The sequence below is a fragment of the Aotus nancymaae genome, unplaced genomic scaffold, assembly GCF_030222135.1.
Source record: "Aotus nancymaae isolate 86718 unplaced genomic scaffold, 86718_ANA_hifiasm-v0.15.2.pri h1tg000053l, whole genome shotgun sequence".
Classification (NCBI taxonomy): domain Eukaryota; kingdom Metazoa; phylum Chordata; class Mammalia; order Primates; family Aotidae; genus Aotus; species Aotus nancymaae.
This window is the reverse complement of record NW_026988467.1, coordinates 18,093,446-18,115,177: the sequence shown is the minus strand read 5'-3', so window position 1 is coordinate 18,115,177 and position 21,732 is coordinate 18,093,446. Positions and strand designations below refer to the sequence as shown.

Genomic DNA, 21,732 nt, shown 5'->3' with positions numbered 1-21,732 from the left:
TACCAGGCACTACGCAAAGTCCTTATGTCATCATTTTACTCCGAGGAAACTGGCTGAGTAGCTGGATTTTGAGCACTCAGCTGGTGCTAGAGCAGAGACTTGAACCTATGTAGTCTGGCTTCAGAATCTATGCTCTTAAGAAGAAAACAAAAATCTACAAAAGGAGCAAAAATAGTAATTCAGGGCTGGACGCGGTGGCTCATGCCTGTAACCCCAGCACTGTGGCAGGCCAAGGCAGGCAGATCACTTGAGGTCAGGAGTTTGAGGCCAGCTTGGCTAACATGGCAGAACCCCGTCTCTACTAAAAATACAAAAAAATTAGCGGGACATGGTGGTGTATGCCTGTGGTCCTAGCTACTCAGGAGGCTGAGTCAGGAGAATTGCTTGAGCCCGGGAAGTGGAGGTTGCAGTGAGCTGAGATCGCACCACTGCACTCCAGCCAGGGTGACAGAGTAAGACTGTCCCAAAGGAAAAAAAAAGTAATTCGGGGCAGTCTTTCTGTAGCAAAGCCTTTTCATTCACGTGATGTATTTTGTCCTTAGGACACCTGCTGAGTGGGGTGTTACCATCCCCATCTTACTGGTAAGGAAAATGGGGCCCAGAGAGGGACATGACCTGCCCAGAGCCACCCACCTGACTCCAAGCCTGATGTTCTTCTCCCTGCTTCTCAGTCACCTCTTGGGGAGACAGTAGTCTAGCTGGAATGGTGGCAGCCAGCAGGCCACCAGCAGGGAACCCTGTGTGTCCCATAGCCCCCATATGCTTGCTTCCGATGGGTGAGCACCATCCTGGCTCATGCCATGGTTTCCTGCTTTACCCCCTACCCGTGATCTCAGAGCCACCAGTTCTCAGAGACAGAGACAGTTGAGTGATTTTTCAAACTTCATTCCTTAGAAGCCCTGAGGGAGCTGGGTTCAGGGTCAGGATATGAGCTCATTGAGTGCGTAAGTGGCAGCTCCACTTACATCTCTTTTGTATTTTGGGTTGCTGTGTTTAGTTTTTTTAATAAAGGGCCGTAAGTGATGAAAAAAAAATCTATTTGCAAACCACTGTTCTGATCCAGCAACTACCTTCCCATTTTACAGATGAAAAATGGACAACAAAGCCCATTTTTTCCCCTTAAATGACAGTAATATTCAGGCATTGTTCTAAGTCTTGTTACTTGTTTTATCTTCACAAGCCTATGAGGGAGACACTGTCGTCATCTCCATTTTACAGATGACAACATTGTTGAGGCCCAGATGGTGAAGTAGCTTGCCCAAGGATTAGAATCCAGTGAGCCTAGCGCCCAAGTCCACACCCTCAGCTGCCCACAACCTGACAGGCATACCATCTCTTTGTGTCCTGAATAGGGATGCTATTTGCCGAGGCTCAGGGTAAGGCAGTGTCAGAACTGGGACCCAAATGTGGATCTCCAGCCTCCCAGCTCTATTCCTGTTCCTTCTGCTGTCTAAGACATCACCTGGGCTAAAGAGGGAACCCTGGCTCTGTCATTTTCTAGCTGTGTGACCTTGGACAAGTGAATGGACTTCTCTGAGCCTGTTTTCTCACCTTAGAAGAGAGATAACAGTACATCATGAGGTCATCATGAATGTTAGGATCACCCACATGAGTTTGGTTGGCATGGGGCTCATGGATCCAAGGAGTCCCCGAGCTTCCTGCCCCACCCACTTCCTCCTCCCTCTGCCCAGCCCTCACCCACCCACCCACCTGTGTAACACAAATACTAATTACAGCCGACTCCATGAGCTGCTTCCTGGTTGAGCCTAATTACTGGGGAGCTCAGTCATCACCATTATATCGTATCATTCAATCAGACGGGTTAACTTTGTCTTAAGTTGTATGTGATTAGATCAGCAAATTGTCAGGGAGCACTTGGTCTCTTCAGCTTGGAGCTTCCCCAGCCTGTCATCCTGTGCAGCCGAGGACATCACACAGATGCACAGGAGCACGAGGAGCTACAGGGGCATCTGTAGGTAGCCCTGGAGTCAGGGCCGGCTGCATTCTGGTCTACCTTGCAGTTTGTGCTTGGAAAAGATCAGAGTGGACAACTCAGCCCCTTAAACTCAGCTGCGAGGTGACACCTGAAGTCGTAAGGATGGAGCAGGTGAAGCAGGGAGGGTTGGAAGGAGGTGGTGACTGCCATCTAATCCGATGTGATGGCAAAACCTGGGTTCAAATCCAGGCTTTGCTGTTTACCAGATGCGTGACTTAGGGCAAGTTACTGACCCTTGCTGCACTCCAGGTGTTTCACAGTTGCAAGGAGCTGGCAGGTGCCACCAAGCCCCAGGTCCAGTGCCTGGCACACCACGGGTCTCACAGGTCTTCTCTAGTCGTTCCTTCCCTCTCGTATGCGTCTCTGCTAGGCACTGGACTGAGGCCTTTCCGTGTCTCACTTTTTTAAGACGTGTAAGGATCCTTTGGGGTTGGCACGATCATCTCCATTCACATCCGTGGAAAGGTGTGACAGCCAGAGCATGAAAAGGAAGTGAAATGACTCGGTCAGGGCCACACAGCCGCACTTGGCTGCTGTTCAGTCTGTTGGGATGAGATGCTAGAAGCATGCTACTGGGAGCACCGAGGGAGGGTCACTGTGAAGCCCAAGAGAGCTGCCTGGAGGAACTCGCATTGAGCTGAGGAGCTAGCAGGAGAAAGAAGGCAGACAGAGCTGGGAGGGAGGGTTTAGCAAGCCAGGGCAAGGCTCAAGGGCTTTCTCTTGCCAGCTCCAGGGAGTCGGTGTGTGAAGCAGTCCCACTTTAGAAAGTTCTGCCCATGCTGGGCGAGGTGACTCATGCCTGTAGTCCCATCATTTTAGGAAGTTGAGGCCAGAGGATTGCTTGAGCCCAGGAGTTTGAGACCAGTCTGGGAACATAATGAGACTTTGTCTCTACAAAAAAGATGTTTAAAATTAGCTAGGCATGGTAATACCCACCCCTGGTCCTAGCTACTCAGGAGGCTGAGGCAAAAGCATCATTTGATCCCATGAGTTTGGAGGCTGCAGTGAGCCATGATCACACCACTGCACTTTATTTAGCCTGAGTAACAGAATAAGACCTAGTCTCTTCAAAACAAAACAAAACAAAAAAAGGAGGCCAGGCACTATGGCTCGCACCTGTAATCCCAGCACTTTGGAAGGCCAAGGCAGGTGACTCACTTGAAGTCAGGAGTTTGAGACCAGCCTGACCAACATGGCGAAACCCGTATCTACTAAAAATACAAAAATTAGCCAGGCATGGTGGCAGGTGCCTGTAGTCCCAGCTACTCAGGAGGCTGAGGCAGGACAATTGAATTGCTTGAACTCGGGAAGTGAATGTCACAGTGAGCCGAGATTGAGCCACTGCACTCTAGCCTGGATGACAGAGTGAGACTGTTTCAAAAAACAAAATGAAAAAAAGAAAGTTCTGCCAGGAGCTAGCCAGGAGCTGAAGGACTAAAGGGAGCTATAGTGGAAGATCCAGGGAGTTGGGGGTAACCAGGGAAGGCACCCCAAGGGCACTGAGCCCAGTGGGCCTGGACAGAGGGCCAGAGATGATTGATGGAGGCTGTCAGGCAGGCGGATGGGGTGGGCAGGTCAGTGGCCTGTATCAGGTAGGAGTGAGAGGCTGCTGACCAGGTTTGGGGCTTGGGCATTGGGTGGCCTCCACAGGAAAAAAAGCACTAAGGAATGGGCCAGCAACACTAGGTAAGACTCCCGGGACTTCCCGGGGCCCTGGCAGTTGAGTCAACAACGGGCTGAGTGAGTGAGTGCCTCCCAGCACCCTGTGTGTGCAAGCTAGTCTCCTGCTGCCAGTACATTCATGGGAGCCCAGCCCTGGGACTTGGGGCCACACCAGAGCGGTTGACCCATAGGCTGGCAGGGCTGCTGCCTTCTCCAAGGGGCAGTTAGCAGCCTTGACCTCCTACCTGTGCCCTTGGCCTTCGAGTGTCTCCCTGAGTCTCACCTTGAGGCCTCCCCAGCCCTGCCCACCTGCTGCCTTCCCATGCTTAGGCCCTCAGTTCCATCTGAACCCTTGGTGGAACAAAGGAAAGGCTCTTTCTCCAGCCCCCACCAGTTACATCTGTCCCTATTTCCCACATCCTAGATGGGTGGCCTGTAGCCTCCGAAGGAAGTTAGCCTAGAGAGCCAGGCTCGGGGTAGGAGGCACAAGAAAAAGGGAAGAGTCCCTGAGATAACCGGGAAGGTCTGGCTCTGGGCTCCAGCTCTGGCAAGCTGCTTCCTTTCTCTGAGCCTCAGTCTCTGCATCTGTAAAATGGGGATACCAGGGTTTACCCCACAAGGTGATTATGAGACATAAATAAGAGTATAAAATAGCCTTGAGAACTGGGCAGTGTCCAGGTCAATGACTATTTTCTTTTCTTTTCTTTCTCTTTTTCTTTGTGGTTGAGACAGAGTCTTGCTCTACGCCCAGACTAGAGTGCAGGGTTGTGATCTCAACTCACTACAGCCTCAGCCTTCTAGGCTCAAGCAGTCCTTCCACCTCAGCCTCCCAAGTAGCAGGGTCACAGGTGCATGCCACCACACCTACCTAATTTTTTTCTTTTTTTTGTAGAGACAAAATCTCACTGTGTTACTCAGGCTGGTCCCAAACTCTTGGGCTCAAGCAGTCTGCCCACCTTGCCTCCCAAAGTGCTGGGATAACAAGCATGAGCGCCCGGACAATGGGTGCATGATTTCTATTAATAACTCGTGTTTGACTTCTTGCTGTTGATATTAACCTCCATCACCTGGGCAGGCTGTTATTTTCACTGAGTTTACAGCAGGGCTAGATTAATGACAAATGTTGGCTGAACTAAGGCCAAGACTGGAAAATCTGGATGAGGGCAGAAGCAAATGGGAGGGGTGGTGAGGAAAACAAAGAGAAACAAGCAGAAAGGTGGCCCACGCCGCATGTCCCTCCAGTGCAGTGCGGCAGGGCTGGGCTGCTGGATGCCAGGCAGTTCATGTTCCAGCTTACTCGGTATTCACAATGGCCCTTTTACAGATGAGGCAACTGAGACCTGAGGGTGAAAACAACATGTTCAAGGTCACATGAGCCCCGAAACCTGTGATTGGGCTCAGGTCTGTCTTTACTGCCTGATAAATGTTGTTTCTAACTCATTGTACTCACTGTTCCATAAAGGATTCATAATAGGTTACAAATAAAATACACTCAGTAAAACAGTATGCAATACGAAATGGAAAATCAGAATCATGGAAAACAGAGTGGAAAATATGGACCAGGAAAAAGCTGAACATAAAGGCCAAGAAAGTGTCCATAGGTGAATTTCTGATTTGGCTGTGAGTTTCCTGGCAGCCAAAGAAAAAAGAGATACAAGCTGATTCCTGTTATCAAAAAGTAAAGCAGCAGTTTACACCTTCAGGAATTTCATAGTAAATTAAAAAATAAATTAATCATATGGAAATTTCTCTTGTGAAAAATGCTGAGAAATATAATGGATAATGTAATAATGAATGTCAAGTGGCCTATATTTTGAAGTGATAGCCATAGTTTTATATCTCAGCCCTTGCCCAAAGTTGTCTTACTTGGGTTTATTTTTGTTTCTATTTTTTGAGATAGGGTTTTGCTGTGTTGCCCAGGCTGGTCTTGAACTCCTGGCCTCAAGCAGTCGTCCTGCCTCCGTCTCTGAAAGTGCTGGGATTGCAGGCATGAGTCACCATACCGCCAAGTACTTTATCTATATTAACTCATTTAAGTATCACCACAGTCCTATAAGGGAGGTACAATTATTATCATCATCATCTTCATTTGACAGATGAGTACTGAGGTACAGAGAGGCTAAGTCACTTGTGCAAGATCACACAGCTTGGAAGTTCAGACTGGGGATCTGAAATGAGGTTTAGATCCAGAGCTTTTACCTGCTATATTATAGCTCCTGTTAAATGTAAGTGTTTAGCTACCAGATAATATGAGTGTGTTTTAGATGGCACGTAAGGATTTAACAGATCCCAGCCAATTACCAGCATCAAAAGTAGTAACTGATAGAGACTTTGGCCACAAACGGCAGTGTCTCTAAGGAGCTGAGGCTTAGAAACACTGTGAAAACAGCTTGCAGAGGGTGTAGCTCCGTCCCAGGCCCCAGAATTTCACTCGTGGGGCTGCTCTTTCCTGCCTCTGACACACTCCAAGATGCCTTGACGATCCCCACCTTTGGCCAACCAAACACAAGAGCCATATGAATGACTAACATAGTCTGGGCAAATGGAGTCATGCCCAGGTGCCACCAGGCCGGGAGGCTTTTTTCGCCAGAAACACATGCGTGTTTATACTTCTTGTTTCTGCTCACCCCAGGCCTTTGATTTCCAAGGGTGGAGTTTCCACAGCTGGGCACTGTGGCACCTTCATCTGGCTTTCATCACTTCCTCTGTGCAGCTGGGGCACCGGGGACTGAGGACGGTCTACAGGGAGCTGTGGTTCTACCCTCCATTCTTGGTTTCTGCCAGTCCCTTCTCACGAACACCAGACCTAGATTCAACCCAAATTCTCCTCCATGGCTGCACAGCGCCAGGAAGGGAACTGAGCAAACCAAGGCAGAGGTTCCTTCCTTTTCCCCAACGCTCTCGGGGCCAGGTGTGGCACCCATAACCACAAATGAGGCAATTAGGGAGAATAAGTGCTGGCTGCCCTGCCAGCCCAGAGCCTCAGTCTGCCCAGGGCACCCAGACTCTGTGAGGTCCCCACCTGAAGAAGCAGTTCCACCTTCCACAAGGAGCACAGGACCAAGAGTCCAGGACCCAGGTTCAAGGCCCAGCTCTGCCACTTTCTAGCCATAGGGCTCGGGTTCTCTGGAGGCAGCATAACGGAGTCAGTGGGTTTGGCAGGGGAAGATTCGCATCCTGGCTCACACTCTTCCAGGCAGGTGACTTGGGGCTGGGGGGTTGTCCCTCCTCCTCCCTGACCCTTGGTCATCTCATTTGTAAAGCAGAGGTGATGATTCTCGCCTCAGAGGTGAGGCACTGTGGGGTTAGGAGAGAGATATTTGTCCAGTGGCATGGGCGGTGTTTGGTCTGTCCAGTTCCCCTCCCCATCTCTGTAAGCTGGAAGTGATACCTGTGAGGCTGAGGCTCTAAGTGGGTGTGGGGAGCCATTGAGGTGGTGAATGGAAGGCCCTGGGCGAAGGGCCCTGGACTGCTGTTGGAATGTCACTCACCCACTGTGTACTTCCCACCAAGCAGAGCCCGCCAGGCCTTTCCCATCTGAGGGGAGTTCAGTTTCACTACCGGGCTGAGGCAGGCATCTCACCCTTGGCTTTTGTGTGCTGAAAAGTAACCAGCACTCCATCTCTGCTGATTTCTGCTTGGGAGTTCCGTGAGCTTCCTGTATCATCTGTCCACCGACAGGCTGCCGCAGGGTGGACATCAGGATCCCTGGGGTAGCTTCCGGCCTCCCTCCCTTGCTTCCCTTCTTCGGTCAAACATCTACAGAAGCTCCAGCCTCAGACTAAGCCCTGGAGGAGACTGGGTCCCACAAGACCCAGCCTGTGCCATCAGGATTCTCCTGTCTGAAGTGCTGTGTGCCTCAGCATGGGGTGGGGTGGCTGTGTGGGGACACAGAGTCAGGGACCAAACACTGTCTGGGGTCCCTGGAGGGTGGTCAGGAGAGCTTCCCAGAAGGGGGAAATCTCCGAAATGAGACAGAAGGAGGAGGAGCCATCACTTAACCGCACCTGGGCCAGTTACTTCTCTGAGCCTCAGTTTTATTCTCTGTAAAAGGGACCAGTGATACCTGCTTCTGAGGGAGGGGTGAGAGGCTTAAAAGAGATGGTGGCTGGGCCAGGCGTGGTGGCTTATGCCTGTAGTCCCAGCACTTTGGGAGGCCGAGGAAGGAGGATCACAAGGTCAGGAGAGTGAGACCTTCCTGGCTAACATTGTGAAACCCCGTCTCTGCTAAAAATACAAAAAATTAGCCAGGCGTGGTGGCATGTGCCTATAGTCCCAGCTACTCAGGAGGCTGAGGCAGGAGAATCCCTTGAACCCAGGAGGCGGAGGTTGCAGTGAGCAGAGGTCACGCCACTGCACTCCAGCCGGGGCGACAAAGCAAGACTTTGTCTCAAAAAAAAAAAGGAAAAAAAACTATGGTGGGTGTAAAAGAACTGACAAATCCCTTACACCACCAGGTGCCCGGGGAGATGTTCGGTGAACTGAACTTTTGCAAGTCTTTTCCTCTGGCAGTCAACACCTGGTACTTAGTGTAACCAAATGTCCTATTCTAGAAAAAGCCCAGCTGCAACCCAGCAATAAGTGAAGCAGCCTCAGAGTCCCCTCTCTAGGGTGGGTAACGGAAACTCCTTCACCCAGAGGGAGTGACGCAGAAGTCTCCAGAATTCAGACTCTTCTCATGCACCTTGCCTCTCCAGGGCCTGTGACCTTTAGATGTGTTCCCTATTTCTATAATTATGAAGTTAGATACAGGAGAATTCTCGAGAACTTAAAGGCACTTCCCCTCCACTTATTCCCCCTTTCATTTTTTCTTTTTTCTTTTCTTTTTTTTTTTTTTTTGAGACAGAGTCTTGCTCTGTTGCCAGGCTGGAGTACAGTGGCGTGATCTCAGCTCACTGCAACCTCTGCCTCCTGGGTTCAAGTGATTCCCCTGTCTCAGCCTCCTGAGTAGCTGGGACTACAGGTGTGCACCACCGTGCCTGGCTAATTTTTTTTTTTTTTAAATATTAGTAGAGATGGGGTGTCACCAAGTTGGCCAGGATGGTCTCAATCTTCTGACCTCGTGATCCACCTGCCTTGGCCTCCCAAAGTGCTAGGATTACAGGCATGAGCCGCCGCGCCCTGCCTCCCCTTTCATTTTAACAACTGTTTGTTGAGCACCTACTCTGTGCCGGGTGATAGAGATTCTGTTTGACAGGCCAGACAAGGTTCCAGCCCCAGTAAAGCTGTGGATTCCGGGGAGGGGCAGAGAGATTGATGATAAAGACAAGAAAACAAAACAAAATAAAACTGCAACAAGTACTGTAAAGGAAAACAGGATGCTGTAATAAAGAATTTGGGGGGCTGCTTAGGGTGGCTGATAGGAGGTGATAGGCTGAGATCTGAAGTTGGAGCTGACCATTGGAGGATTAAAGAGGAGGAAAGAATGCTCCGAACAGAGACAACAGCAGCTACAAAGGTCTTGGGGAAGGGGAAACTTACAGAAACTGAGGAACTGCGTGAGGAGGTGGCAGGGGCAGGGGGCAGTACAAAATGAGGGCCTGGAGTGGGCAGGGGCCATAGGGCCTGGTGAAGGGTTCAGATTTTATTCTAGGGACAGTGGAGGAGTTTTAAGCAAGGGAATGGCAATATCAGAATTTTATTTTATTTTCTTTATTTACTCAGAATCTTGTGTGGTACAGGCTGGAGTGCAGTGGTGTGATCACGGCTCACTGTAGTCACCACCTCCTGACTTCAAGTGATTTTCCCTCCTCAGCCTCCCAAGTAGTTGGGACAATAGGCACATATCACCACATCCTGCTAATTAAAAATTTCTGTGTTGGCCGGGCGAGGTGGCCCACGCCTGTAATCCCAGCACTTTAGGAGGCCGAGGCGGGTGGATCATGAGGTCAAGAGATCGAGACCATCCTGGTCAACAAGGTGAAACCCCGTCTCTACTAAAAAATACAAAAATTAGCTGGGCATGGTGGCGCACACCTGTAGTCCCAGCTACTCGGGAGGCTGAGGCAGGAGAATTGCTTGAACCCAGGAGGCGGAGGTTGCGGTGAGCCGAGATCATGCCATTGCACTCCAGCCTGGGTAACAAGAGCGAAACTCCATCTCAAAAAAAAAAAAAAAAAAAAATTTCTGTGTTGCCCAGGTTGGTCTAGAACTAACTCAAGTGATCCTCCTGTCTCAGCCTCCCGAAGTGCTGGGATTACAGGTATGAGCCACTGCACCCAGCCAGATTTCTGTGGTGTTTTTTTTCCATTTGTTTGTTTTTTGGTTTTTGTTTTTTTTTGAGATGGAGTCTCACTCTGTCACCCAGCCTGGAGTACAGTGGCATGATGTCAGCTCACTGCAACCTCCGCCTCCTGGGTTCAAACAATTCTTCTGCCTCAGCCTCCTGAGTAGCTGGGATTACAGACACACGCCACCAGCCCCAGCTGATTTTTTGTAATTTTGTATTTTGTATTTTTAGTAGAGACGGGGTTTCACCATGTTGGCCAGGCTGTTCTTGAACTCCTGACCTCAAGTGATCCATCCCCCTTGGCCTCCCAAAGTGTTGGGATTACAGGTGTGAGCCATGGCACCCAGCCCCAGCCAGATTTAATTTTTAAGGCTCATCCTGGCTGCCGAGGGGGCTATCAGAGGGCAGGAGTGGAAACCATGTTCCACTGCCAATCAGGAGCCACTACCCTCACTGTCCCTATGATGTCGGGTGGTCCCCTCACTCCTCTAAATCCGTTTATTTACACATATGTATGACTGTGAGAATCAAATTTGGAATGAACAGAAATGCATTTTGCAAAGCTGAAAGTATGACTAAATGCAGGAATTCCCGCCTTACTAGAAGTGGAGAGTCCTTTGAAAACCTGCTGGGTTAGATCTCTCTGGGGTTCTTGGGTGAGACGGTGCTGGGGCTGAGTCCCTAACTGAGCACCTCATATCCGAGAGAGCCCCCTTTCCCTGCCGAGGGTTACAGGAGAGGCCTCGGGGGCTGGGGAGAGGGCACCCAGCAGAGCCTCCTATTCTTGACCGGGAAGATGGGAAAGAGGGTTCCCTTTCTGGCTTCTGACTCCCCCTGGAGCAGTGGTTCTCTTGTGTTGCAGGGAGGGCGACAGCTTTGAGCATGGGGGTGACCACTGGACCACCCTGCAGCCATCCACATGCACAGACAGCTCCTTTCACCCCGTGTCAGGGAGTTCTCTGACATTTTCTCAAACTCACTCATGAACTCTGGCTTCAAGGCCTCTGAGCTAGAAAAGGGGACTGAACTGGGACACCTACCTTTTTACCCCACCTTTTTTTGGTCTGATCTTTCTAGCATTAAGAGGGGAGACCCCCCTAGACACACCTAAGGGTTGATGCTGGGGGGAACTGTCTTGATCGCTCTGGGCCAAATCAAGGGCACCTTCCTGATCCTTGACTCTTGTTATCTGCCACAGGGACTCCGTTGTTGAAGGGGGACTTGAGATTCGCTCCAAGGAGGGGTCGCTGTGAGGGCCTTTCCTGCCTGCTAGGGGCTTCAGTTTGGGGTCCCCCTCTCCCGACCTCCAGGGAAGGGAAGGGTCTCCATCTCCCCCGGGCCTCGCGAGTCTTGGGGGTTTCCCCGGGAGGCCTGAGGCTGGGAACCGGGCTCCTCGCACCGATCAGGCCCCGCCCGCTAAGGTGGTACGACTCTGGCCGGCCCATCCTATCCCATCCCGGCCACTAGAGCGGGCGACGGGGCCAGGCGTCTGGGGCGCAGCATGCTAGGCGTGTGGCCGCCACCCCCAGTGTCCGCCCTGCTGTCGGCTCTGGGAGTGAGGCGGCAGCGGCCCAGAGGGCGGGGGCGGGAGGCAGGCGGGACCCCTCCCCGTGCGGGCCGCTCCGTGGGCCGGTCTCGATCTCGGGTGTCCCGGCCGGGGCGGGGCGCCGCAGCAGTGCCGCAGGGGGCCGGGCCGCTTCCCCATTTGGGCGCGAGAGCCATGGAGGCACTGAGGGAGTCCGTGCTGCATTTGGCTCTGCAGATGTCGACCTACAAGCGGGCCACGCTGGACGAGGAGGACCTGGTGGACTCGCTGTCCGAGGGCGATGCGTACCCCAACGGCCTGCAGGTAGGCGCCCTCCGCTGTCTCCCGGTGTCCGGAGCCCTGGGCCTGGGCATGCGCGCTGCTGCCGCCGCGTCCCCCCACCACCCAGTCCCCGCCCACACCTACCCCGCCTCTTCCCTTCCCCTGTCCCGCCGACCAGGAGGGGCCGCACCTCCCCGCAGCTGGGGCTCCACGCGGAGAAGCCTTCTGGAGCCCCGGGCTCACCCCACCAGCCTCCCCTCACCTGCCCTGCCGTCCCCAGATCCTCCCGGCCACCTCCTGGGCCAGAGCCCAGGTGGCAGAGTTGAAAGCACCCCCCAAGACCCGACCTCACCCAGTTCCCTTTCCACGGAAGGCACAGTTTCTGAATGTCCGGGGTCTTGTCCAGGCCCATTACAGGCACAGTCTACAGCTATTTCTGTTTCAGCGTGGAAAGCTCCACATCCCTGGGACCCAGTCCCTCAGTCCTGGGCAAGGGAAAGTTGCTCACCTTATCTGGGAGGCAGTGCCGCCCGCTTCTTTCTCTTTCCCCCCCAATACCTGAATTTCCTGGGATCAGGAACCTGTCTTCTGCCCCCTCTCCCTGCCCCTTTTCAGCCTACTCAAGAAGTCCATTCCTCCCCTGCCCTGGGTCTGCGCCTGTAGGCATCTCATCTGCCCATTCCTGGGGAGGGCCCCACCCCGTCCCTGCCTTGTGGCAGGACATTGAGCAAGGCTGCTTTCCACCCTCCTCTCTCTGGGGGGCTGCACTGGGACAGTTATGGCCAAGACCTCAGCCCTGGAGGGGTTTGGAGCCAGGCAGGTGAGTGGGAAGGTGTTGGAAATGGTGCTGACACCCTAGGAGACCCAGTGATCTCCCTCTTAAGAAACCAGTGTAGAAAGAGGAGCTGGGGCACCCCAGTCCCGGAGGACTTCTGTCAGGTAGACCAAGGGAGGTATTTGAGAGAATCTTGGGGCCACCTGGTGAACTGGCACCAAATCATAGCTCTTCCCAAAGGCGAGCTTAGGATGAGTGGACACTGGGGCTGCCAGGCCCACCCCACTCAGACACACCTCTTAGAAGCTGGAATAGTCCTCCCAGTGAAGGGAGACACCATTAATGGAATTCCTCCTCCAGGAGTCAGATTGGCTCAGGGAGATCCAAACTCATGGTCCCAAGTGTACTACCCAATAAGGATGTGGTACCTCTGCTTAGCCTTCAGGAACACCCCCGAGAGCTGTAGGGATTACCGTCCCCACTTACAGATGTGGAAACTTAGGCTCTGAGAGGGGCAACCACTGGCCTTCGGTCACAGAGCTGAAAATCCAGGAGCGACACATCAAACCCAGTCTGTCTCACGCCTCTTCCCAGTGGACTCTTCTTAAGAGGCTGAAGCCAGCAGGAAATCAGATTTCTGGGGCAGGCGCTTTTCCCTTCAGGAATCAAAACAGAATCTAATCAGCAATGTTTTTCAGTCTCATCTTCCACAGAAGGGTCTAAATATATCAGCACAAAAGCATTTCAGAATTCACAGCAAAGTAGTATGCTGTGTTTCTGTTATCCTCACAGCAGCCTGCTTGGGGTATAGCCTTTTTTTTTCAGAAGAAATAGCATGTTCATCTGGAGAGGGCCCCCGGCTAAGCAAAGGGAGCCCATCTCTGAAGCCGCCACCTGGGTTTGAATTCTTACTCCACTGGTGACCTGGAGCAAGCGGCTTAATCTCTTTCAGTGATGATGGCCTCAGTGTAAAATGGATGTTAGAGGAAGTGGGTGTCATGCATATTACTGGGCCTGCTAGGATTGTTGTTTTATGACCCATGAAGTAAGGTCTGGTGTGGCCACGTTACTGATGATAAAGGTGAGGTACGGAGAGAGGTTAGACGTTCCCGTGGTCGCATTGCTGTCATATGGGTTGGAGGTTAGTGTCGTGTGCCTTACACCAAGCTCCCCAAATGAATACATTTTCCACTTTCCTTGCAGGAAAAGGCAAAGAGGTTACCCAAGGATTTGGGACATTTCTGTGGGTACCCAGCTAGGCTTGCATGGAGCCTCCACAAATTCCTCAAAGTGAACATAAATTAGCCAGTGCTTGCTTTCTAGCCAAGAACCCTTCATCTCAATTTATGAGGCAGAATATTCTATGAAGTTAGTGTTTTCAATCATCGGTTTTTTTGTTCCCCCCCACCCCACCCCCCCAGTGTAAAAGCTTCACATGCTCACTTGAGGGAGAGAAAAGATAGTCAAGTATAAAAAGGAATTTAAAAAGGAGCAGTAATCCTGCCACTTGGAGATAACGGTTTCTCGTTTTTCACACTTGTATATATATATATTTTTAAACATGGTTGAGCTTACTCTAAACACACAGTGTTTTATCCTGCATTTTTCATTCAGTGCCACTGCATAAGCATCTTCTACGTTGTCAAAAACTTCCAAAACATGCTGCCATTAAAAATCATAACACCTCATGGTACCAACATATAAAAGTATATTCATTCAATCCCCTGTAGCTGGACACTTAGGCCCAATCGCTATCATTCTGTGGGTGACCCAGTTTTTAGCTTTTCAGATTATTTCCTTTGGGCCATTTGCTAGAAACACAACTTCTCCCTCAAGTTTATTTCTATTTATTTATTTATTTTGAGACAGAGTCACTCTCTGTCACTCAGACTGGAGGGCAGTGGCGCGATCTCAGCTCCCTGCAAACTCTGTCTCCCAGGTTCAAGCGATTCTCCTGCCTTAGCCTTCAGAGTACCTGGGATTACAAGTGCCTGCCCCACACCTAGATAATTTCTGTATATTTAGTAGAAACAGGGTTTTGCCAGGTTAGCCAGGCTGGTCTCGAACTCCTGCCCTCAGGTGATCCGCCTGCTTCAGCCTCCCAAAGTGCTGGGATTACAGGCATGAGTCACTGCATCAAGCTTGCTCTCTCAATTTTAGACTTTTTTTTGAGGCGGAGTTTCACTCTTGTTGCCCAGGCTGGAGTGCAATGGTGTGATCTCAGCTCACACAACCTCCACCTCCTGGGTTTAAGCGATTCTCCTGCCTCAGCCTCCCAAGTAGCTGGGATTACAGGCATGCGCCACCACGCCTGGCTAATTTTGTATTGTTAATACAGATGCGGTTTCTTTATGTTTGTCTTGAACTCCCAGCCTCAGGTGATCCAACCACCTCAGCCTCCCAAAGTGCTGGGATTACTGGCGTGAGCAACCGCACCCGGCAATTTTAGACTTTTTGAAATAGACTTTTCACCCCAAATCCTCTCTCTTGATAGACAGCTAAAAAATAAGCTATTTGATTTTTCAAGATTTTGAAGTCCATTTGTTTTAGGAAGTCCCAAGTGATCAACACCAATAACTAATAAATGAAAAAACTTCCGTTTTTCAGCCAAACTTGCCACATTTGTTACTTTATTACTTGCCGCATTTATTTATTATTATTGGATGTGCTAATCAGTGTTCAATTTAACTGGAGCAAAATTCTACCTGTACCTCACCTGAAAGAGTTTTTCTTTTGCTTTTTTAATGTTCTTTGAGACGGAGTCTCGCTCTGTTGCCCAGGCTACAGTGCAGTGGCACAATCTGGGCTTACTGCAGCCTTGACCTGTGATTCTCCTTCCTCAGTCTCCCAAGTAGCTGGGACCACAGGCACATGCCACTATGCCTGGCTAATTTTTTGTATTTTTAATAGAGATGGGGTTTTACCATGTTGTCCAGGCTGATCTCAAACTCCTGGCCTCAAGTGATCCTCGTGCCTTGGCCTCCCAAAGTCCTGGGATTACAGCCACCATGCCTAACGTTTTCTTTTTTCTTATCCCATATTCTGGGCACAAATTACTTACAGTCTACTAAGATGAGTCACTCTGGACCAAGCACAGAATTGAAAGGCAGCTAGCTCTAACTTGGAGCCCCAGCTCTTGTCTCTCCTGGGGGCTATGAGACCTGAACGTGGCTCACTTCCATAGCTTTCTTTGTAAAATGAGGTTAATATTAGCCCACCTCTCAGAGCTGTTGCAAAGCCTCAAATGGGACAATATGAGAGAAAGCATTTTGGATAATGCTTGGACAATCGATTTGGTTACTATGAGGATTATTATGGAACCTCACTATGGGTGATATGATATAATATATATCTAAATATGATAACTTTCCCTCTGAAGCCTCTGCTCTGCCACAGCCAGCTGCCTGCTCTTCCCACACCTGAACATACACCATTTCAGTGGCAGGAAGGGGAATAGCGGAAGTGACACCTGCAGCCTGAACTAAGGAGCAGATGACCACATCTACCAAAACCTTTGAAATTCATTGTTACTTCTAAAAATCTTTTTTTGTTGTTGTTAAGAAAAAAGAAAGGTGAGATATTTAAATTCTTAGTTGTGGTTGTCTCATTTTTTCCTACCTTGCACAGGGCTTTCTTTCTTTCTTTTTCTTTTTTTGAGACAGAGTCTCACTCTATTGCCTAGGCTGGAGTGTAGTGGTGCAATCTCGGCTCACTGCAACCTCCACCTCCTGGGTTTAAGCAGTTCTCCCGCCTCAGCCTCCCCAGTAGTGTGCCACCACGCCTGGCTTTTTGTATTTTTAGTAGACATGAAGTTTTACCGTGTTGGCCAGCCTGGCCTCAAACTCCTGACCTCAGGTGATCCACCTGCCTTGGCCTCCCAAAGTGCTGGGATTACAGGCATGAGCCACAGTGCCCGGCCTCTTTTTTTTTTTTTTTTTTTTTTTTTTGTGAGGCAGGGTCTCGCTCTGTCACCCTGACTGGAGTCCAGTGGCATGATCATAGCTCACTGCAGCCTTGAACTCCTGGGCTCAAACGATCCTCTTGCCTTGGCCTCCCAAAGTGCTGGGATTACAGATGTGAGCCATCATACCTGGTCAAAGCTGTCTTTCAAGGGTGATTTCAGGGACAGGCCCACTCAATACTTTAAAAAGATGTCTCTGTTTACCTGGAGTTCTTATCAACTCTGTTTGCCTGTTAGAGCCTTGAGGTTCTAGAGTCTGGGAAGTCACACCTGGGACCTCATTTTAGAAATGGGAGACTGAGGCCCAGAGACTGCCCAGCAGCACACTGTGGGATATTTGACTTCTCAGGATTATTGTCTTTCTCCCACGCCGTAGGGAGTGGGGTGTTCCTTCTGGGAAGCACAGAAAGCTGGAAAGTATGTCTAAGTATTAGCCTTTGATTCCTGCTAAGATGTGAGGATTGCCCTCCCCTACAACAGGTCATACTTTAAGACATTTAAAGAAAGGCAGGCACCTGGGTGGGGTGGCAGGCAGGGCTGAGGCAGAGATGAGGGGACACGAGGACATGAGAGTTTTGCTCTGGACTGACCCCAGCACCTCAGCCACGAGGCCACCTCATGGGAACTTTACTGGAAGAAACTTCCCCAGACTGACTTTGGGAAGCTTCTGGAGGCAGGGTTCCTCGCAGGCTGGGCTGTCACAGTCGACTTGCTCTCAAAGGCTCACTCCAGGGAGGCTGGTCCCTCTGTGCTGCAGAGGGATGGGATCCCTGCCAGACTCCCATTGCTGCTTCCCACAGCCCAGGTTGCTGGGTTCTGTCTCCCCTCCCGACCTGACTCTGAAAACCTGGCTTCCCCTGGCTCCCCACCCCTCTGCTCCTGGCTTGTCTCCTGGGCCCCAGGCGGCAGGCCCGTCTTCACCTGCAGAACTTGTTCTTGCTGTAAGCTTAGGTGAGCCAGGCACTCACTTCTGTAACTGAATATGTGTCCCAGATTAGGGCTTTGTTCCCTTGGCTGTGAAAACCCTGGGAAATCCTGGGCTGGACAGCGCTGCTCTGTTTACCTTACTCTGGCTCTCCTCTCGCTCTCTCTGTTTCTCTGGCTCTATCTCATTTCTTTGTCTTGTTCTCCACCTCTCTCTGGTGGAGAACAATTCTCTTTCTGCCTCCCAGGATAACAAGTAGGAAATTAAGCCCACCAGTGAGCTGAGCATCCACAGTGATTCTGCGTCTTCCAGGCATCAGCGCTGCCTCTTAGTGGATGGCCGCTTGACAGTCCCCTCTCCTGAGATGGACCGGGCTGCCCACCACCAATCCTCCTACCCTCCAAGCTGCTCAAGCCAATCTGCCATGACTGACATGAGCTCATTTCCAAAAGAAAACTAAGAAACCACTCATACCTTCCCATGCTGTGACCTCATCTCACAGATCCCCTCCACAGTCCCACGAAGGGAGCCTGGGCAGGTGCAACAGGGATGCAGCGACAGGGACTCAGCCGAGGCCAGCGGCCCCTGGAAGCAGATCGGTGCCCTGACTCACAGCCCAACCCTTCCCACTACACCCAGGAGGGAATTGGCCAACCTGCTGTGGAGAGGGCTCCTGATCCTGGCCCAGTACCTCTAGATGACTTCTCCTGCCCCAGGGAGAAGCCTCTGGATTCATTCTGCCTTCAGTGATAAGCCTTATCCAGAAACGAAGAAGCCTGTAGCCTATAGTACAAGTCAAGCAAAGAACAACACAAAGGTTAAAAAGCCCATTTTCAAACCCCATTTGCCATTCTTGCCTGGAACTATGAATTTTTAATCCAATTCTGGCTTAATTTTAATTTAATTTTGCGGTGAACACCATCTGTTTAGATTCAGCATTTTGCGTCAAACAGCGAGGGTCAGCTCCAAAGGAGGGTGGCACATCCTGGTACGGCTGCAGCTGCCAGTCATGGAGACGTGGGTTGCCTCAGTGTTCTGTCCCCTTTTTGCCTTCATGCCCCGACTTCCTGTGTTTCTTCTGGAGCTAACGCTAATACCTGCTCTTACGAGTGCTGTGAAGATAGACTGGGTGCGGTGGCTCATGCCTATAATCCCAGCACTTTGGGAGGCCGAGGCAGGCAGATCACCTGAGGTCAGGAGTTTGAGACCAGCCTGGCTAACATGGTGAAACCCGGTCTCTACTAAAAATACAAAAATTAGCCGGGCATGGTGCTGCACACCTGTAATCCCAGCTATTCGGGAGGCTGAGGCAGAAGAATCGCTTGAACCTGGGAGGCGGAGGTTGCAGTGAGCTGAGCTCTACCCACTGCACTCCAGTCTGGGCAACACAGTGAGACTGTCTCAAAAAAAAAAATAAAAATTTTTAAAAGGAATGTTATGAAGATAGAATTGCACCATGTATTTGTTATTGCACCATCAAAATAGAATTACTATGATTCTAGGCACTTGGTAAGCACTCAAGTGTTTATTTGCTGCCATTATTTCTTTTTTCCTTTCCTATCTTCCCCCTTCCTTCTCTTTCTTTCTTCTCTCCCCTCTCTCTGCAGATGACTTTGCTCCTTGCTCCTAGCTGTCTCCTTGTCCCCCATAGCATGACATTTCTCTGTCCAGATAAGGTGAGGTTTCCCTGCATCCCAAACCTGGTGGCTATGTCCTTTGACTCCCTGGAGGAGGCACCAGACACAGGGGTACCTCTTCTTTTCTTTCTTTTTTTTGTTTTCGAGACAGAGTCTCGCTCTGTCATCCAGGCTGGAGTGCAGTGATGCCATCTCAGCTCACTGCAACCTCCCCCTCCCAGGTTCAAGTGATTCTCCTGCCTCATCCTCCCTAGTAGCTGGGATTACAGGTGACTGCCACCATGCCCGGCTAATTTTTTGTATTTTTAGTAGGGAAGGGTTCCGCCATGTTGGCCAGGCTGGTCTCGAACACCCAACCTCAGGTGATCCTCCCACTTCAGCCTCCCAAAGTGCTTGGATTACAGTTGTGAGCCACTACGCCTGGCCTCTTTTTTTCTTTTTTGAGATAAGGTCTTGCTCTGTTGCCCAGGCTAGAGTGCAGGGGCACAGTCATGGCTCACTGAAGTCTCCACCTGGGCTGAAGTGATCCTCCTGCCTCAGCCTCCCAAGTAGCTGGGACTACAGGTACATGCCACCATGCCTAGCTAATTTTATTTATTTTCTTTTTTTTAGAGATCGGGTCTGACTATGTTGCCCAGGCCAGTCTTGAACTCCTGGGCTCAAGCCATCCTCCTGCCTCAGCCTCCCAAAGTGTTGGGATTATAATCATGAGCCACCATGCCTGGCTGAGGGGTACCTCTTAAACCAAGGTCTCATGGCCTCCTTGTGCCCTGTGAGCTGAGCCATGATCATGGGGGCGTGAGAGGCCTAAAGGAGGAAGGATGAAACAGGTCCGGGGCAGCAGGACACATGCGTCGGTGTCCCTAGGCGAGGCGGTGCCTGCTTCAAGCTCTTGGGACCCATCTGAATACCAGTGACCAAGGTGAAGTGCGTGAGATAACTGATTACTCTGAAAAAGCACTTTGTAAACTTTTGAGTACAGTGTACATGTTAGCATGACACCAGGCTGTCTCTCTCTCTCTCTCTGTGCCAGGCCCTCACTGCCTGAAGTTTTAATGAATGAAGGTAGCGTGGTCTGAAACTTTCATTGCTCACTTTTTTAGAAGAGATTCTTGAGGGATTTCAGCAACGGCATCCCTCCCTCTGCCTGACCCACCCGCCTCAGTGTCTGAGCCTCCTGGGCCTCCACGGAAGTGTCTCTAAGCCCCAAGTTCCTTTGCTCAGTTTTTTTGGGTTTTATTTTTTTTTTGTTTTTGTTTTTGAGACAGTCTCGGTCTTTTGCCCAGGCTGGAGTGTAGTGGTGCAATCTCGGCTTACTGCAACCTCCGCCTCCCAGGTTCAAGTGATTCTCCTGCCTCAGCCTCCTGAGTAGCTGGGATTGTAGGCACACGCCACCATGCCCTGCTAGTTTTTTGTAGAGATAAGGTTTCGCTATGTTGGCCAGGCTGTTCTTGAACACCTGACCTCAGGTGATCCGCCCACCTTGGGCTCCCAAAGTGCTGGGACCTCAGGTGTGAGCCACTGTGCCTGGCCCCTTTTCTCAGTTTTGGAACCCAATTTTTTTTCCCACAGAAAGTGCTTGTTTTCCTCCATCTCTGGTGTAGCAATTCCCAGGCAGTTCCTGCCCAGTAAATACCTGACCATGGCCACGTGGATGCTTAGTGCCCCTCCCTCAAGTGACACAGTCCAGATCCTCTAGTCAGGCAGGGTAGGACTCCCTCAGGGCCCTGACCTGGCACCAGGGACACCCTCAAGCTGTTGGTGGGGCACTTGCAGCTCAGAGTCTGAGTCTCCTCATCTTCCCTGGCAGCTCCCCCTCTTCCTGGTGAGCCTGGCTCCCGCCACCCTGCCCTTCCCAAAGGGAAAATCTAATCATGTCACTCCAGCCCTCAAGAGGAAGTCCTGGCTCTTTAACCTGACTTACTGTGCTCCTTAGGATCTAGGCCCTCCTCTCTTCTCCACTTCCATTCCCTCTTATCTGGCAAGCTCCTACTTATTCTGACTGACCCAGGCTGGACATCACCCCTTCCAGGAAACCCTCCCTGATTGAACCTCTGCCCACCCCAGTCTGCATGTTTATCTGCCTCCCTGCTGGGCTGTGTATTTCAACATGGCCCTGAGTTGGTGCTCAGCTGTTAGCACATGACACGGTATCACTGAACACATGTCACCCTACTTTCGGGAAACCCTTCCTGTCCCGTGGCTGTGGCTTTTGCAGGAAGCACCTCTTGGAACAGAGGGGAACCCCAAGCTGCCTTGGGTGTGAGAGGTCTGGACTGACGGCCTTGAGTGCTGCTGGCCAGTGTGTCCCTCCTCAGGCAGGGAGGGCCCTGCCACACCCTTCACTTCCTTTCATTGTGCCTCCCTTCCTGTTTAGCTAGACTTTTAGGCTGGAGGCATTTTTCCTCCCTTTCAGGACCTGAATGGAGCTATTTCTCCTTTCATCTCCACCAGCATCTCCCAGGACCCACCTCTGACCTACTAGTGGACTTGGGCATCAACAGCTTTGGGTTCTAATCCCAGCTGTCCCCATTCAGCTGGGTGATGAGAAGCCAGGGTCTCACCTCTCTGGACCTCAGTTTCCTCACTCATAAAAACAAAATAACAAGGCAGCTCGAGTGGGATTGCGAGGGTTGAATGAGCTAAGGATGTCCGTGCTTCTGGGAAGTGTGAGCCGTGGCTGTCATCCTGTCCCTGACCCCGCTGATGTGGGGGCTCTGTGGAGAGCCCAGCTGGGTGC

At 51.1% G+C, this 21,732-nt stretch overlaps 1 protein-coding gene and 1 long non-coding RNA gene across 4 annotated transcripts in view; one reads left to right on the top strand and one right to left on the bottom strand.

The window, feature by feature from the left end:
* ECE1 (endothelin converting enzyme 1) overlaps positions 1-21,732 on the top strand; it is a 131,503-nt gene that overhangs the window by 45,240 nt on the left and 64,531 nt on the right. For 2 of the 3 annotated variants that reach the window (XM_021668296.2, XM_064363415.1), the window contains exon 2: positions 11,650-11,736. In XM_021668296.2, coding sequence (XP_021523971.2) covers positions 11,650-11,736 — 87 coding nt within the window. Of the gene's footprint in view, positions 1-11,607; positions 11,737-21,732 lie in introns of those variants that run through there. The other variant, XM_064363414.1, reaches the window with a different exon arrangement.
* On the bottom strand, positions 1,057-7,586 carry LOC105708524 (uncharacterized). Its single transcript, XR_001105327.2, has 3 exons — positions 7,150-7,586; positions 6,681-6,955; positions 1,057-2,887 (listed from the first exon to the last, which is right to left on the bottom strand). It is a non-coding gene; the product is annotated as an uncharacterized LOC105708524 (long non-coding RNA).